This window comes from Centroberyx gerrardi, chromosome 10, assembly GCF_048128805.1.
Source record: "Centroberyx gerrardi isolate f3 chromosome 10, fCenGer3.hap1.cur.20231027, whole genome shotgun sequence".
Taxonomy (NCBI): Eukaryota; Metazoa; Chordata; class Actinopteri; order Beryciformes; family Berycidae; genus Centroberyx; species Centroberyx gerrardi.
This window is the reverse complement of record NC_136006.1, coordinates 20,273,801-20,292,331: the sequence shown is the minus strand read 5'-3', so window position 1 is coordinate 20,292,331 and position 18,531 is coordinate 20,273,801. Positions and strand designations below refer to the sequence as shown.

The 18,531-nt window shown below is 45.5% G+C and overlaps 3 protein-coding genes across 11 annotated transcripts in view; all 3 read left to right on the top strand.

Moving 5' to 3' along the window:
- Positions 1-18,531, top strand: part of LOC139930376 (LIM domain only protein 7) — a 50,319-nt gene that overhangs the window by 13,737 nt on the left and 18,051 nt on the right. For all 9 annotated transcript variants that reach the window (XM_078286299.1, XM_078286304.1, XM_078286303.1 and 6 more), the window contains exons 4-8: positions 2,563-2,669; positions 10,689-10,719; positions 11,589-11,702; positions 12,728-12,962; positions 13,913-14,162. In XM_078286299.1, the coding sequence (XP_078142425.1) occupies positions 2,563-2,669; positions 10,689-10,719; positions 11,589-11,702; positions 12,728-12,962; positions 13,913-14,162 (737 nt within the window). The remainder of the gene's footprint in view (positions 1-2,562; positions 2,670-10,688; positions 10,720-11,588; positions 11,703-12,727; positions 12,963-13,912; positions 14,163-18,531) is intronic.
- Positions 15,038-16,332, top strand: LOC139930375 (uncharacterized). The gene is made up of 2 exons (XM_071923530.2): positions 15,038-15,587; positions 16,128-16,332. The coding sequence occupies exons 1-2, from the start codon at positions 15,289-15,291 to the stop codon at positions 16,315-16,317; spliced, it is 489 nt and encodes a 162-aa protein (XP_071779631.2). The 5' UTR covers positions 15,038-15,288; the 3' UTR covers positions 16,318-16,332.
- Positions 16,811-18,193, top strand: LOC139930378 (LIM domain only protein 7-like). Its single transcript, XM_071923533.2, has one exon. It carries the CDS (start codon positions 16,820-16,822, stop codon positions 17,567-17,569), a length of 750 nt encoding a protein of 249 aa, XP_071779634.2. The 5' UTR covers positions 16,811-16,819; the 3' UTR covers positions 17,570-18,193.

Genomic DNA, 18,531 nt, shown 5'->3' with positions numbered 1-18,531 from the left:
GGGCTGAGGCCAGAGGGACAGAGTTAAAGATGACTCCATCGGCCTCTGCCCACCGTAAATACACTGTAATTGACGTGTTGCTGGATGTTCCCGCACACACCAACTCCTTAGTGAGTTGAGGTTGTATGAAATAGAAGGTGGAAGGAGATAAACAGACATTTTCATTGGCCCTGAGGGCGTCCTTGCTCATTTAAATGTCTGTGTAATATTCTCTGTAACGACAGGCATTTGACCATGTTTTGTTACAGTGTTTGTGTTGTAAGGGTGCATGTTTTGCCTGGATCTGACTGTCGGGACAGGAGGGTTTTTATGGTGTCTGTTTCAAGAGAAGGAACATTTCAAGTATTCCATCTCCTCTCAGTTTATTGTGACAGGATTTGAAAAATGTGTAGCCTGATATTTTAACCATGGTTTAGCTAGATGTTTGAAGCATTGCCAGGGGTCAGTTGAGGGTAATTGTAGAGTTCGCCCGTCTCAGACAAGAATCCACTGGAATAAATAGAACGACCACAATGTGACCAGTAAGGATGAAGGTCCTGTTATGCCAAATCAGACACCTTATGAGTAAAATCTTTCCGTTTCTTTGTGTGAAATCCTTAAATCAGAGTCCTCCAGTCTGTATGAGAGGATTAGAGGCTGCTGGATGGGTACAGCATATTTAGCAGGATTATGTGCAGGCACAAGTCAGCATAACATTCCTTCAACATCATTATCTCTGCATGCTCTGAGACTGACTGGGGGGGCTTTCAGACTGGCTTACAGTGTTAGTAATGCTATTGGATGGGGTTGTTTAAATGACACCCATATCTCTGTGTCATTAATTGCGCTCTTATTTTTGCATAGAATGTTTCACATGCCAGAGGATCTGCTTCACAGGGGTGCAGGGGAAGCTTAGGGCACAAAGAGGGAGATAGATTCTCAAATGTTCATCTAGATTGCAACAATACAGCACATACAAAGAATATAGAAACTATACTTGCACAATATCTGTACTTGATAGTTCATAATCTAATGTTGTCTTGTGAGTCAACATGTTGCGGTGAGATAAGGTGGCCAAGATGTATCAGCCACAGTCATGTATACTTTGTTACTTCTAACCGGAGTCACAGTACATGCCGTACACACTGAATAACAAGGTCTTAAAAGACAGTGTCAGTGAAGAATGGACATGTGGATTATGTTACATGGTCTTACATATGATTAAGAGGAGAGTTTTCTTGTCCGGGGGAAGGTCACTGTATAGTATCTGTGTAATTAAATCAGTTTCTCAATCAGTCACTTGAATATTAGCTCGCACGTCCCTTTTCCATCTAGATCTGGCAAATTAGATTATCCCCATAGCCAAAACAAAGTGGGAAAAGAGAAAAGCTCCACTGTATCATTATGAGTAAACAGTGGCCTCCATACGCAGTTGACTCACGCACAAGAGGAAGGGGGTTTGACCCTTGGCCTGTAGGGGCCCTTAATGACCTGTGGGGCCCAGCAAAGTGCCGTTTAGGCACAAGCGAAGCTGTTAGGAAGGGACGCCGACACAGAGAGGTCAACTCTCTCCTACCATTTGCTAATAAGCATGTTTGCCATTTAAATATAGAACTAGCTACCCCTTAATTATTTCAGCCCATGTTGAAGCCATGTGTCATTACATGAAACCCTGTTGGGGAACGCTGTCCCAATGGGAAATGCAGATGTACAAACAAGACACTTGGGAGTACATCGGAATGGTGCTGTGTGGTTGAGATTTGTTTGAAATGCTTGCGATGTGCAAAGTGTAATTTAAGAGCAAAATGTATTTTCAACACCTTCCAGTACACAGACACTCACACACACTCACACACACACAAACACACACACACACACACTCTCACACACTCACACACACACAAACACACACACACACACACACACACACACACACAAATGCAATCTAAGATGATCGAAGTGTAGGAGTTGAAACTCTCATTCCACTCCCTGGTCCTCTCGAGTTGCTTGGGGGAAATATTTGTCCGTTTCTGTCACCCAACCTCCTGTTTCATAGCAACCAAATGTCTCCAAAATACTCCGCCGCCCCATAGATTCCACAGGTATTCTCCAGCAAAGGGCTTGGCGGGGAGGGGAGGGGAGAGGAGAGGAGGGGAGGGGAGGGAGGGGACAGTTTCAGGGTGTGAGAAGGAGAGTGCAGCAGCAGCAGCGCTCCTGGGTGGCGGCTTTGCCCTGCATGGTCGGGTGGGTGGGATTTGTGCAAAGCTCTGATGTCATCCTTCCTAGTTCTGCCTCTGGCCCCACCCTAACCCAGCCCACAGGTAGTTTTGGTGCTGTCAGTCACCTCCTGTCACGCAGCCTCACCCCCTGCATGTGTGTTTGTGTGTGCTCTGCATTGTGTCACTTCTTATTTGCTACACACACACACACACAGACACGCTCCTCCCCGTCCCTCTGTTCTCCGGTGATATGAACTTTGGAAGCAATGAGTTGTGGGCTGTGTCCCTGCCAGAGAATTCCTGAGTGATTATTCTTTGCCTCTGAAGGTGGACAACCCTTCTCCCTGCTTTGTTCTTTGTCCAGGACAACCTAAACGTCTTCCTCAAGGCCTGCGGGAAGCTAGGACTAAAGGAAGCACAGCTCTTCCACCCAGGAGACCTCCAAGACCTATCCACCAGAGTCACAGTCAAGTAAGTTCTGACTTTTGTGAGCACATTAATTGCAAGAAGTGTTGGTAATACCATTTTGATTGCCATGCATGCCATCCAAGGAACATAGATCATCCAATAGACTCACTCCTTTCTTTGACACTTTGCTGACTGACAGTTCTCAGCTTCTGTGCTTCCACTGATCTGAATGTTTAAATGTAACTTTTAGACTATATTTCTGAGCACGTGTTTCCTCATGTGAGGCATGTTTCACGCTACCCAGAGAGGTGTAAAAGGGGTCAACAGAAGACATATTTGTTGCTATTTTCAGTACCGTGTATTCTTGTCTGGGTAAGCACCTGTTTTAGCACAGTGCTGCATGTGTCTTGTAAACATGATGGAGGTTAGGGTTGATGAAACCACACAAGCCAGTGGAACAGTGAGGTAGGAAAGACAAAATGACCTCCTGCCTGTCTGGTGCTCTGAGCTGATTGTATTCACTGAGGAAGGGAATAGAATAATGTCCAATCAAATTCACTTCCCTGTGGTGCAGCTTAAACAAATCATGGCCTATGTCAGTGACAACGGAAATTAGTCCTAAAAGTATTTCATTACTGTCAGGTGCAGGTTATTATAGCTTTCTAATAGAGAGAGAAGAGAAAGTGCAGTTCAATGTAGGTGGTGTGTGCATTAGAGAGCAAGAATAGAAGTGTCATTGCACTGCTACAATGTTTATTGTTTCTGTGTTTTTGTCAGTTGCTCTTATGTCACTTGCATGCCGGCCAGGGATGCATGCGGTATGTTGAACAACCTGTTTAGTTTTTAAACAGGTGCGCCTTTAGGAGGCGGCGAGGTGAGGCAGAGCTAAGAGCAAGGCCCATCCGCTCCCACACGTTCTCCATGGCAGCGCACAACAAGAACTGTGCAAGCATAAATAAAGCTGCTTTATCAACAGTGTCGGCTGTATTGTTGAAGTCACAGTTCATAGGCGCTCTATAACAAATCTTCACAGACCACTTCAGGTGGCAAAAGTATTCACAGTGATGTAATGAAATTGAAATGCTCTGTGCCTCTGTGACTCCAGCTCGCTCTCTTTCAGCTCCAAGCTTGCATGCGTCATTTAGTGTTGCTTAATTGTGCCATTATGCTCATTTTGGCCACTCCTTTGAGAAGTTGGCACAACTTCTAGGATATTTTTTCCCATGATCCACCCGAGACTGTGGCAGCCTCCCTTCAACAACACTGAGAAAGATGTCGAAACCACAATCATCACAAACACACACATATTGTAATATGCACACAGACATACATACACTGGAATACAAGCTCTAAATAAACAGCTCTGCCTAACCATTATCACACCACACCCTCCGCCCAGCCCTCACAACAGGGGAGAGAGAAGATATGCTGCCTTAAGATACCGTATGATAAGGTGGGATTAGGTAATATCATTCATGACATGATTGATTCAGTGTTGCAACTAGCGACAGTCCCTTTATGGATCTAGTGCCCTGTAACTTAACATCATTATCAGTTATCTTGCCTTTGACATAATCATTTCCCATGATAGTGACAGTAAATGTAAATTTAGTTTCAAAATGAGATATCCACCATTTGGAAAAAAAACAACACCCGCTTTTATACAGTGATTGCTAACATGAATGTAAAACTAATGAAATATTACTTCAGTTATTGACCATCTGAAGACCTTTGTTTATAAAAATTACAACTTTTTTGAGGAGGCATACACATGCATTTTACGTAATAAGTTTTTCTCTAAATAGAAATATAACATTTTTGCATGTAATCTTTAAAATGTTCTGCAGCAAATCCCACTGCCAATGTTCTGTTGGGGCTGAGTTGAACTCTTTGCCCCTCTATCTGGCCTGTGTGAGGGGGCTTGGCCAGGGGGGCTCACTGGCCTATTATTAGGACCTGGAGGGTCACTTTGAGACATAGGATTGATTGGAATGGTGTCAGGACTCATGGGAGTGGAGCTTTTTATAGTGCGTTTCTCCTCCCACTGCATTCTCTCTTGCATCAGGTCTTGAAAGTACATCCGTATTTGTGCGTGTGTGTGTGTGTGCGCGCGTGTGTGTATGCATTTGGAAACTTGAGTTTGGTTGTCAGTTGTGGTTGCATGTTTGTCATTGAAAAACCACTGGTCATAGAGTGAGCCCATTCATACAGAGGAAGACTTGAAAAGGCTGTGTGTCTTCCTGGAGCAGAACGCTGGAATGCACCATTGCTCATCCCAACCATGCTGAACAATCACAGTCTCTCATCTTCAGATGGACCTGTAGTTGCTCTTATTACGGTTACCAAAGTGTATTCTGTTGAAGTTAGCCGAATACTTTTTGTGGCTAGTCAGTCAGTCAGTCATGATGAATTGTAAGGAGGAGATTTCTTCATTGTTTGGGAAAGTGACTCCTTAGATTAGAGTCAGTGTTATTCTTACATACAGCAGGGCTTTATTCAACCTCACTGGGCTGAATACTCCTGTCATAAAGAATTCTTATGAGATGTAAAACTTTGGGGGGAGTTGAGTTTGTGGGCACACTTATGTGGTTCCCCCACTCGAGCATTTCTAGCCCATAAGGAGAGAGTGGAATGGATGGCACATGGGGAGTAACATGAGGAGGTACCTCTCTCTAATCCCAAACAAGGCTGCAGACAAGCAACCAATAGCTTTATTCACTGTTGCTTATCAGCACCTAGGCAAATGAGTGACAGAGAGAGAGAGAGAGAGATGTTTCTAACAGCTGTCTCTACCCCTGGTGTGCATCCAACCTCCACTCCCTTAAACCCAGTCTGACAGGTGCTCTGCTCAGCCTCCCTGTTCTCAGTTTCTGCAGCAGTATGACTGTTCTCATCCTGTTGGTATGTTGTCTCTTGGCCAGGCCTATTATTTGGTGTTCTTGGCAACATCCTGTACTTGTTAAATTAACGTGGTACTTTGTGGCACTGAACTGATCGACGACCTTTCACTGACCAACGATTGAGAGGCCTTGCTGATTGAAAAGGGCCTCACATCTGCATAGGAAAGGCTGAATTTCTTTGACATATTGACAGTAGGTTGCGCTTAAGATAAAGGTCCAGAGTTGAGCATACTATTTGACTAGACCTGTATCTTTGTTTCATCTTGGAATTGGAGTCAGTTGTTGGGTGAGGCAACGTGAGCTGAGATCACAGTTCAATTCACAGTAGGCTTTGTTGTCACGACAACCATAAAAGATTATTGGGAGTGTATCTTGACCTTTGAGCTTTGTTAGTTGTAGTATGGGCCTTACCTACCATCTGGACTGTATATTGCTCTATTGCCTCACATTATGCAACCTGCGCTCTGATAAAGACACTTATCTGTTACTGCCTGCATACTTCCAATATCAAAATTGTCATATACCATGAAAAACTGTTGTGATAGAGATACAAACTGATAAGAGGGAAGAAGACATGACACTGCAATGTGATATGTGGTCAACCAGGGAATGTTCTGGAAGATTTCCTCATGCCATCCACCTGTCATAGAACTATATAACCTAGTGCAACCACACTGCAAACCACCCAGAGGTGTCAAACTGACCAGACTGAATTTGATTCATCATTGGAGGCTATGATTCACTGGCTACTTTGGACCAACTCCGTCACTTTCTAGCAGCTGCCCAGGAAATGAGGGCATTTAAGTGTTACAGATGAATCATGGCATCTGGATGGGCCAGCAGCATAGAAAGCTGCTCTATTTTAACTTAAGCCACTTCCTTTAGACCCTGCCTTCAGCGAGCATTTAGAAATTCAACAACAGCAGCATGGAGTCCAGGCCAGGCCGGTGCCATGGCTCTGAGCTGTCGTGAAGGAAAAGGCTGGAAAGTTTCGAGCCTGGTTTCCCCTACTGACTCGTGCTGTCAGCATTATATTATAGTTGACCTCTATGAATCTTTTAATAAGTGGCATTTCTCACAGTTCTAATTCTTAAAGGGGATTTCTGGCTTAGAGGAATGGAAATTACAGTGCATGGCACCGTGGATGCACAGGTATTACGCCATTACACACTGTGCGGTTAGTCGCTGAGGAATTCACATGCTTATTCAGCTTGTTTCAGTGTGTGAGCTACAGTAACCCCATGACACTGATACAGGCTCAGATAGATCTTCCTCACCCCTATTCCCTGCTAAGGTTAAGAGGGATTACAGTATATCTGATCCCAGATACATGGCGATGAATGATTTATATAGATCTTGTTGAACTCAGATGGCTTGGCGCGCTGTGAGTCAGCTTCCGCTCTGTGACCTGCAGCAACTGACAGAACAAATCCCCCACTGAGAGCAGTCCAAAGTCTCACTGGTGGCTGCCGTTTGATTAAGCAAATTATTGACAAGGGTTGAACACTCTCCAAGCCAAAAATTAGGAACTGCACAAGATAGGTAGGCAGATGAAAAACTCTTTGCCCTGGAATTTGAATGACCCTTTCTTAACAATAGATAAAGAGGAGTGGCTGTGTGGCGTGATAGCTTGATTTTGATTATGCAACGGCATCTCTGGCTGTTGATCAAACCGACTGTTTGATCTACCTGAAGGAATGTGTCGTTTCCCAGGCAAAACTGAACCGACTAGCAACGGGTTATCAGAATTTATTCAACAGCGGCATGCCGGGTACGATTCTGACCCATTGTACCTCACACGTGTGTGCCGTCATTTAACTAGTTACTAATCTCATTGTGACAAATCTTTCAACTCACACGCGTTTCCTGCATGAGGCAAAAAAGACAAACCAAGTGCCCTGGCTGTTAGCATTTGGGGTGCGGTTCACGGTGCTGGCACTGCGAGGCTTGGTTTCATGGTTTAGATATATGGCACCGCCGTCACTTCTTGTGCAGTGGTGTGTGAACTGTGGGCAGATTGTGAAACCAAACGAGTGATGATGGTGGACGGCCAATAAAGTCTCCACTCCATGGTTACGGCCCTGGCTGTAAACGGCCGACACAAGGGCTATATTTGTGCTGCCTAGCTGACTGGAGAGAGAAATGCCAGCCTCACCCTGTTCCCCCGCTCACAGTAGCTGCAGTGTCTCTGATAAGTATGACACAATGATGCCCGACACTGTCTCGCTCACAGCTGACTCCTTTATTGAAACTCTCCTTGCATCTGGCGTCTACGCTCAGCTGCGCTTAACCCTCCCAAAAAGCTCTCCTAGTTTTTGAGAACTCCTGATGTGCGCAGGGTGTCCGGCTCCGTCTTTAATTCCGAGGTATTCTATTATAATGTAAGAACGCGGACGGAGGGCATTCCATGCGGTGTTGAATGCGGCAGAGCAAGTGATCTTCATTGCTGAGGTATGCTTGTAAGCACACCCATTAATTTAAGGCTTTGGTATTGGGTTGGTGATAGTGCTGTTTCTGTTGGACCAGAGGTTTAGGGAGTGGGCAGTGTTGGGACACTCCAAGTGCTCTCCAGCCTTTGTCCTCTCACTGTTATTGTCTAAAAAGAAAGGCTTGGCAGGGCTGGCTTGAACTAACGAGTTACTGGCATTACATGGACTGACGCCGCAGGATGTGGTTTCACTCATAGGTTTTGTTCATCTTGTTCTGGACCTAAATATATGGTTCTGTCTCTGTTGCAGCCATGGCCCGAAGGCCACTGCGTACTGATTGACTAATTTGGCAAGATCATTTACGTTATTTGTCTAACATTTGAATAGTGGCTTGTGTTTCTTCGGTGGTGTGTGCGCATGTGTGTCTTTGACGTGCATAGGCACAACACACTCTTTGACTCTTCCTTCGAGTCAAATCAAATTTATTTAAAGTGCATTTTACACACAAGTGACACAATACGCTTTGCACAGACACCGACAAGAAAGAAAGGGAAGATGCTAAAGTGATAGCAATCATATGAATAACGTTTCTACCGGAGGGGGAAAGAGGAAGGATGTCACAAGCTGGTGGGGGATTGGTTCCCTGTAACCCTTTGACCTCTGCAGGAGTGTGGTGGTGTGAAAGCTTGTGTAAGCATGCAAAGTTCAAGCCTCATGACTTAATTGATAGGCTGTGGGAAGTGATGAGAAGTTCCTGTTAATTTGTCAAGCTGAAGAGTTTCCTGTCAGAACGCTGCATATCTAAAACTCGAAGGTGCAATATGATAGCTTATAGGCCTATAGGTTCTTGTCATTCTGTTGTCAAAGAACACTCATCAATGATAAGGATCCTGAAGTTATAATAGTCAACCAAACTGGAGACAAACTTGAGAAAACATGAGACAAACCATTGCAATAACCTTTGCCTAAAAGCCAAAAAATGGTCAAAGACCAATTTTTGGCTCCCTAACAAAATCAGAATTATTCATCTCCCTTTAAGATTTTCACATCTTCAGAAGACAGCCTACATGTTGTTCTGATCATATTCTGTTTGAAATATCTATTCTATGTATTGTATTTCTATGTTGAATTGAGTGGAATGTGTGAACTAAGATTGTACTCAATGCGGTTCTCTAGAATATTCAGGTTTTCCTCATTCCCTGCGGGTACCATAGAAAAACACAAACACCTTCCTTCTCCCCTGCGCACATCAAAAATCGAATGTGATTATTATCAGTGACGCCATAATCATCTATTGCTCAGAAGTCACGTTGCTATTCTCAGCCCACACTGTATGTGCAGAACATCGTGTATCAGACTCCAGTGACGTTTGTGATGATTCTCCTTATTCATATGAGCGCTCAGCTGATACAGCACAGTCCCGAGGGTCTGGAGGCCAGAGAAAAGCCCTTTTTATTCCCTCCTCTCTGTTCAGCTATTACCACTAACCATAAATTAGCATTAGGTAAGCGGTGCTGTGCTAGTTTGGTCTGCAACTCCCTCTCTCTGGACCAGGCTGCCACAGCTATAATCGTAGACTTTGTGAATGTGTTCCAAGCCACACAAGAGGGGTCATTTTTTCCCCACCTCGTTTATTGGGCCTATAAATCTGCAAGATGTGGAGTTGGTAAAAATTTCAATTTTCACATGTTGGATCCCCCTGGTGTGTAATGACGTGTGTCGGTCGGAGAGAAGATCGGCCTCTCATCCTATCTAATGCTGCGTTGTTGTTGTTGTTGTTTTGCCAATACTGTTGTCTCCTGTTCAGTAGTCCTTGTCTAACCAATGGCCAGGATTAAAAAAAAAATGAAAAATATGTGTTTAATTATACCTTCTTGCTTTGCTCCCTCCCCATGAGCTAAGGAACACGTAGGAATCTGAACATTTTTGATTGACAGGCAGTCATGTCAGGTGTCAGAACAGGGTGTTCATCACATTCTCAGCAGGTGCTCCCAGCTGCACCAGTTACATCGCTGGGAGGGGTCTATACGATACCTAAGAATGTGTAGGATGGGAGATATGAGGCAGGCCATATATCGTCCTCTGTCACCGTGGTTATCATGCTCGTGTCGCCCTTTATCAACCTTTATAGGCCCAGGTCGTTTGGTTTCACAGGCGCAAGAATGAGCTGACGTTTTCCTGGGAAAGTGATTTACTGACAGCCAGACCTCAGAAGTATGACTGAACTTCTGTCTAACCTTGGTAACATGCTCTGGGCTGTTTGCCTAACACAGGAGCCTTGTTTGGTATTCAGATGTCGAATTAGTAGTTATTAGTTCTATCACTAGTAGGAGCAAGAGCTGTTTTTGTGTCCCTGACCTTAAACTTTCAAACACTTCATATTTTTATGGTCGCATGAGTCAGTGATTATCGTAGAAATAGCACACACCCACACGTTTACACACACATGTAACAGTTCACAGCGCTATTCCATTACAGCTATTTTTGCAGAAATGTGTGTGTGTGTGTGTGTGTGTGTGTGTTTGTGTGTGTGTGTGTGTGTGTGTTTACCCTCAGCCTTTGTGTTGTTGTGTGAGGCAGCAGTATGGGTGATTCAAGGGCTGGCAGTAGTCTGGATTGTGCTCTCATTTTCCAGCTCTTTCACTGCCGAACACAGAGACCCAAGCATGCCCTCCATTCTTTTATTGTCATTTTCCCAGCCTTTGGGCGATAAACCTCACAAATACACCTCTCTCTTCTGTTCTTTCTCACAGGCATCAAGAGACCAACAGGAGGCTGAAAAATGTGAGTGGAAAACTTAAGCTTTGCTCCTTTGGAAGGTTTGATTTGGCGGCCAGTCGACCAGCAGTGAGGTTGAAACATAGTTTGACTTCAAATACAGTTTTCTGCTTGGGTGGTACATGATCTTATAGGTGTTGTAGGTCCTGGTTGGTATTATAACAGGGCGTTCCACTGTGCCACAGAATACTATTTAACAACATCCATAGAAACCACAGAAACCATGTCACACTTTTTTTTTTTCAATTGTTTATTTTTTTTATTTTTCACAAAGTCAAAGCATTTCTGCAAACAATGTGTTTCTCATCACTCACTGTTTTCCCGCATTTTGCCACAGCACAATGCACAAACTACAATCATTTCTGATTTACATGAAGTGAGCCCATATTCATAAAGTAAGACCAAATACATACGGTGAGAGCTGACACATAAAGTGGAACCGGATCATGTGTAATGTGGGACCAGTGTCGTTGATCTAGTGGTGTTTGTTTGTTTTTTTCAGTGCACTAGGCTTACCTGTCCAGCCCAATGCACACACAAACAGTAGCAGAGTATTCTGGATGGGCCTGGAAACAAGAGCATAGTGCTGGGTAATATGACCCTGTGTCAGAGCAGGGCAACAACTATCATAACAATCAACAGCTTTAGCACTGCACAATACATTCATCACCGAGGGTAAGCGAAATGATGCGCTGAGTCGATTGCACTACTATTACTGTCAGTCCAATAGTTGTGGCTGCTGAAGATAACTTATAGGTCTATTCCACTGCATTCTGCCTGGTAATAAACATTCATTTCCATGTATAAACATTTAGTCTATACATGGCAGATTGTATGATTTTGTAATAATAAGCTGTGTCTTTTCTTCCCCGCAGGTGTTGATCACCATTTACTGGCTGGGAAGAAGGGCTCACTGTGACCCGTTCTATGATGGACCTTACCTGAATCTCAAGGCATTTGAGGGATTATTGGGCACAGCACTATCCAAGGTAAAGTGCTCCACTCCACTGTAAGCGAATAATCATCCCATGGTACAATTAGAGCTGTCTTATGTATGTCGCCATGTAACAGGGGTTTAATTATTCTGTGGAAACCAGAAATAGTATGAATGAAATCCTCTTTTACGGCCATACATTTCAGTATCCTTCCTGGTATGTAGACTATGTACGGAAGAATGAATGTGATAGGCTGAGGGGCCTCGGATTGCTGGCCACTAAAACCAAAGCTACGTTAAGTCATAAATGATCCGATCCCTTGACTCGGCTATTTTAATCTTGTTTACAGCGGGGCACACAGTTCACATAGTACATATTTGAAAATAGCTTCTTCTTTTACTGAAGAAGCCTGTTTCCAACCCCTTGCCGTGCCAGTGTTGAATTTGACACTTTGTTTTCACTTAGATTTATAGGTGGCAGTATGTCAGGCCACTATAATTCAACTGACTACAGGGATTTTCAATAATAGCAGTTGGTTACAGCATGCCTTGTACGTTTAGCTATGATAATCCAAGTTCACTGGAGCAGTGTTAAGCTGGGCTTAGTTAGCGGACTTGTATTGTCTGCCAGGATTCAGGTGATCACAGATCCGAATATTATTTCCTTTGAAAGTGGCTGACGAGTTTTTGCATGTTTGTAACCATGCTGGTTAAAGTGGCTCCGGGGCTCGCTTATGTGTTTATGCTATGCCTCTCTTTTTTTATGCAGTAAACACAACCATCAAAGATGCATGGATCACAGCACTGTTTGTTTTCAGTGAGACAGCAGTGAATGGAAAAAAATGAGGTGTTCCGCTTAAATTGCAGCATATGTTGCCCTTATAGACAGCGTACGAGCGCATGTGTGCAGTAACTGAGGGTGATTCTGCAAAGACCGAGCGGCCTGACGATACAGAATTCACACTCTCCCTGGGAGATCTCTCACTCACATGCACCACACACACACACACACACAGGAGCTAAACACTGTAATTGGCGCGCGACTAACTGACTGTGTGTGTGTGTGTGTCTGTGTGGCAGGCTCTTGAGGAGTCGTCCAGCCAGAAAGGCAACAACGTCAGAGACAGTGGTTTTGGAGACAGCTGGTACTCGGAGCGCGAGGAGCTCTTCCAACTGAGAGGAGGAGGAGTAGGAGGAGGAGGAGGAGGAGGAGGAGGAAGACACAGGAGAGACGACTCTCTGGACAGCCTGGACTCTCTGGGCTCTCGACCCCACAGCATCTCATCTGACGCCACCCTTAAAGGCAGCAGCGAGGGTAGGAGAACACATGGCAATCGCAACTACACACACATACATACACACACACACACACACTGACAAAACCTTTGAGACACTATGTTTCTCTGCTTTGTCTTCAGCAGTCCTTGTAGCCTGTTGCAGCCTCTCTCTTCATTTGAAATCTTAAGCTGACATGATGCTGTTTGAGATGCCACAATGTGGGTTTTTTGTGGGGGATTTTTGTGTTACTCACGATTGCCTCTCAAACTGAGCTTGTTGATGCTGGAGCTGTCTGTGTTCCCAATAGATTGTGCACATTAGCTGAAGTGTTCGGGCTCTCTCACATGGTATCTCTGCATGAAATATTTATAATTCAATTCATCTGTCTAGAACTTCAAATATCTGTGAATAGGGAAGATATGCCGTATCAGAGCCAGAAAAGTTGACTCCCATTTGTGAAAACAAATACCTATTGCCATCTAGTGGTATGTTATTGCAACACCTGAACACCTTTGTATGAAAATTCACCAAGTCCAAGGAAGGAGAGACATATAAACACCAAAATCCTTCTGTGATTATATTTCATGACAAAAGTGTAGTGTGCTTTGAGACAGAGGAGCGTTTGGAGCTGGTCATTACAGAGGGCTAGCCCCCCTGTGGGAGAGGGCAGTGAGACATTCCACAGCGCTCCACACAGGCTTGTAAATGAGGAGGCCTCCATTCCCCACCCAACACCCCTCTGTTACTGCTCCAAACTCACGCCAGGAGACACAACACACTCCCTTCACTGGTCCTCTGCTGTCTTCCTCGATTCTCACCCCACTTGTCCTCTTAGCACTTCGCAGCCCTTACTGGACCTCTGCCCTCCTCCGCCACATGTTGCTCTCCTGTTTCTTTTCCCACTTATCTTTCACCCTCCCTCATTTGTCATAATCTGTCTTACACCTGTTTATCTTCCCTCCTCTCCTCTCCTCTCCCATGCCCCAGGTTGTTGCAGTGACACAGACACAGACTCCGTCTTCAGGATGGCCGAGAACAAGGACTCTCTCAGTTACCGCCGTTCGCTGGTCGTCACTCCCAAGACGGCCACCCAGTTCAACCAGTTCCTGCCCAGTAAAGACAAGCCTTCAGGCTATGTGCCCGCTCCACTGAGGAAGAAACGGGCCGAGCGCATTGAGGACAACCGGCGCAGCTGGACCAGCCCCATGTACACAGAGGAGGATGGCACATTCACCAGGTACCGTTTATAGTATACACAACTGTACGCACATGGTGTTGTATCTCATCCTGGCTTATTTATGGAGAGTTATTATGCCCTATACTTCTTTCTACAAAGCAACTAAACAGAGAATGATTAGAGAGAATGATGAAGTGCTGGGTTCAAACCCAAATCCCTGGTTTGTACTTGCCTGATGCTTATACTGTGGCTGTTTTTCACCATCTCCTCTCTCACTATTGTTGTTGTTGGTGGTGTTGTTGTATTGTCTGCGAATGATCCATGCTGGTCGTGTTTCATTGTGACCGCTGTGGCATGGCGACCTCAGTGAGTTTTCTTCCGACTCCCCCGGCAACGGACGAGTATCCCAGAGCGACCTGCCCGCGGCTCACCTACAGTGGGCGTACGAGTATGAAAGCGGCAGTGACTCTGATGCGGACCGACCCGACCCCGATCTGGTTCTGGACGACCTGGCCAGCAGACGCTTCCACAGCCCCTCCCCTGCACCCCCCACCAACTTTGCCGTGCCCGTCAGTCCCCTGGCGGGGCGAGGGGCGTCTGGCAATGGGAGAAGGGGCTCTTGGCCCAAGGTCACTATGACTCCCAGTGTCCCCCTTCAGCAGAACGTGACCTGCCTCAGGTCAGAGTAACGCGAAGCAAGAGAGTGACTTTGATGTGCCTGCCTGATGAGAGAGCAAGTCAGAGTGCTTCTCTTGCCCTCAGTTTGCATGGTTAGCTATAACCATGAGCAACGCCTTTGGTCGTAGTGTGCTGCTTCTAACAGAGCTCATAGTTTTACAGTTTGCTTTCTTTTGTTTGTTGGTTTCTGTTTGAACTGATTTAAATTTGGGCTTCCGCAAGTCTTTCTTTGCCCCTTCTGGATTGTATGAGCTGGAGGAGTGATTTGAGTCAGTGGCACAACTCCTCAAATGGATTTTTGCCTCCTTTACAGCTTGAGTTTTGATTTGAGTTTGCATTGTTTTCCTAATCCTTGCGTGCTCTCGTTGGAGAATTTTTGTGCTCAAGGAACAAACAGTGTGCTCCTTGCTGTGTGACTGGTGTGCTGTACGTGCTGCTGATAAATACTTTTGACGAGTGTGATTGGCCGTCTCTCTCGAGCAGCAGCAGCAGCAGCAACAGCGGGGCAATGCGGTCCCCCCAGCAGGGCTCCGTGAGGGTGGACCACCGCCGGCCCATGTCTGCTGACAGCCTGCTCAGAGAGATGTACGATGACTCTGAGGATGAGGATGATGAGGTGGGCTACGCCGACCCCATCCAGGATGATCTCTATGCCCGAAAGGTGGGCCTCACAGGCCCGCCTGGTGGCAGTGCACCTTATGACAAGTTCTTACCCAAGTTCTGGACGCCTGAAGAAGACATTCACATACAGAAGATCAAGCTGGGCTCTCAGAGGAGACCCTGGTACAAGAAGATGCAAGGCTTCAGGTGTGTGAGTCCAGTGTGAGATGGAAGTCACAGACATATCCACCTAGACACATAGCCTGTTGCCACTTCTCCTATCTGCATAGTTTGTTATCGTCAGCACACTATTTAGACACATACAGTATGTTTGCCATATTCAAAGTAGCAATCCATTAAACCATCCAACAGTTTCACAAGTCAAGTGGCAACACGAAACACATGACATCACTCCTCAATATCGGAGATTAAATTTACTCCCCGCTGCATTTGCACAGTCCTTTCTTGCTTACTGTGTATTCCTTCTTTTCTGTCTGACACACTTGATTGATATGCTATCCTTAGAGAGTTAATGCATGCCATATTAACCCTGTTCATGAGACTTAAATTACTGTTTTGATCCAGTTAGATCCATCCTACTGGTGTTCACTACATTTTCTGTATGCGTTCTTCCTATCTGACCTATGTTTCTTTCTTTCTTTTCCTGTCTCCTGGCCCTCACTTTCCCCTTTTTACCCTCTCTCCGTTCCTGTCCCCTTCTCTTCATCCTGCTGTTGGTGGCTGTAGCTATAAGAAGTCGGGCTCTTCCTCAGATGATTCGGACAGTGACATCAGTCCTTGGCTCTCCTCTGCCCCCTCCCCCTCCGGCCCCTCTCCCTCCCATTCCCACACACCCGAGGCCTCCGCCCACACCACCCTTGTTGTGGGGAAAAGGTCGATACAGCTGCATGATTGTGACGATGCAGGAATGTTCTAGAGCATCCGGATACCATAGGAGAAATATAAATGGCTGCTATCAGGGCAGAATTTCTGATAAGCTGCTTCCTAAAATACTAATGATAAAATACACTGTCAAGCTACTGGAACTGCCCTAACATGCCTGATAAAACAGCTTGCTTGCACTGACCTTCGTGGAATATAGGCTGTGTTTCAGCATTATCCTATTTTTATTACAGCCCGTTATAGAGAAGCCATCAGTATTTTATAGCAACTAGCATAGCGGTATTACTTCATAGCAGTGTGATTGTAAAATCTTCATTTGATCAACATCTGTTTGAATCAAATATCACCACTTTGGCTGCTCATTTTATCGCTTCCTCCTTTTCTTGCTCTTTCTGTGATCTGGTTCACATGCATGCACTCATCACCTCTCTATCCTTTTCTCTCTCTCCTTTTGCCCTCCCTCTAGTCCTCATATTCAACCACACACTACCCCCCAGCTCCCCAAGCAACAGCCCCCTCTGTTAGAGAGCCCCCCCATGGTGTTTGCCCCAGTGGACCCCACCTCGGGTCCCAGACTGGTCAAATGTGAGAAGCGACCCCTCCTGGGGCGCCAAGACCCCAGGGAGCCTCCAGACCACTTTGATTATGAGAGCATTTTCCCTGACCTGGAGAATGATGACATGTTTACCAGGCGAACCCAGACCTTCCAGCAAAACACAGACCTGGCTATGATGAAGACTCAGCTGTCTGCCAACCGCTCCCGACGTCATCTCTACTCTTCTGATCCGCAACTCAATATCGTCACCCAGCCACAAGGCCTTGACAGCCCCACGGAAAGGATCCAATTCCCCGACATCGAGCGGGACGACGTGGTATACCGTAAGATCAACCCCCAGCAGGCTCAGCAGCAACAGCCTCTCTCAGGTGCCCCTGACCACTATGCCCCCATGCCCATCCCAGAGCCCTGGGCCCTGCCTCCTAATCTCAAGGCCAGACTCCTGTGCCCTCCATGTCCTTTGACCCAGGAAGCAGCAGCGGATAAAAACAATCAGGTTAAGGAGGAGATGCGCCCCAGAACTGATGACATGCTGATCCGAAAGCTCGGGGTTTGTTCTAGTCAGAGTCAGGGGTCACTGAGAGGCCCATCAGCCAATCAGATGACTCCCTCAGTGCCAAATTCCTGTAGCGAAGGTGACCTGCTGAAGTGGCAGGCTATTAGGGAAGCCAGTCAGCTAAGGTATAAGAAGAGGCTCATGGTGGAGAGGCTAGCCGCTCTGAAATCGTAGGAATGGTCGGATGTAACAGTGCCTGTTGCTTTTACTCACACTGTAGGTTGTGTGTTTTATCCTTCCATTTTCATTCTCTTTTCATTATTTCTGTGAGAGCTCATTAGTGGCATTTCACTTTTTGAAGTGGCTTTCATTGCATGTTGATATACCTTATGATGGATTGGTGCTAAGGCCACCATAATCACAGATGGGAATCTCACCCAACAGAGCACTTCCTCTTGAAAACTAATAGGTGCCTTCCACATTCACTGGATCAATCGCGACTATTTGAACACAACCCCCAGTGGAGGAAATGTAGTGAAATAACCTGCAGCACCAGCTTTATTGATTCTTTCTTGTTTTTAATGTTTGCTGTTACCTCAGAATTGAAACAAGAGGATTTACCAGTCAGGTAGATGGTGTACAATGCCTTCATAGGGCCTTTCATTATAGTTTACTGTACAATAGCAATGTGTTATACTGTAGTACCTTTGCAACACAATGATATAAATGCAAATACCAGATTGGATGGCCTTACTGTACATCATAACCTTCTGCTGCTGTCTTTTGAAGTGTTATTTATGAACAATAATGCATGAATTCTCTTACAGCATTGACCAAAATGATTTAGTACATCATCAGCATTGGAAAACAGACCCAAATTCTGTGTTTTACATTTGTTTTTGTTTTTCTTCTATTGGACTGAGTTTGCCTGTGAATGGAACAACTTTATCCAAGCTTAAATAAAGAAAAACACAGACTTAAAAATGTTGTGATGGAATGCATTGAACCGGCCATCTGATGACCTCACCGCAGCACCGACATGGATCTGACCAGAGCACAATGTTGTTTCCTCTCAGCGACGGGAACTTCACATTGACATGTAAAGCTGACAGCGCAGTGGGCGGGGTAGTGTGGAAGGGTTCAAGCCTGAGTAATAGCCAAATATAACCGGGGGCATGTCCTGAACACACTGCACC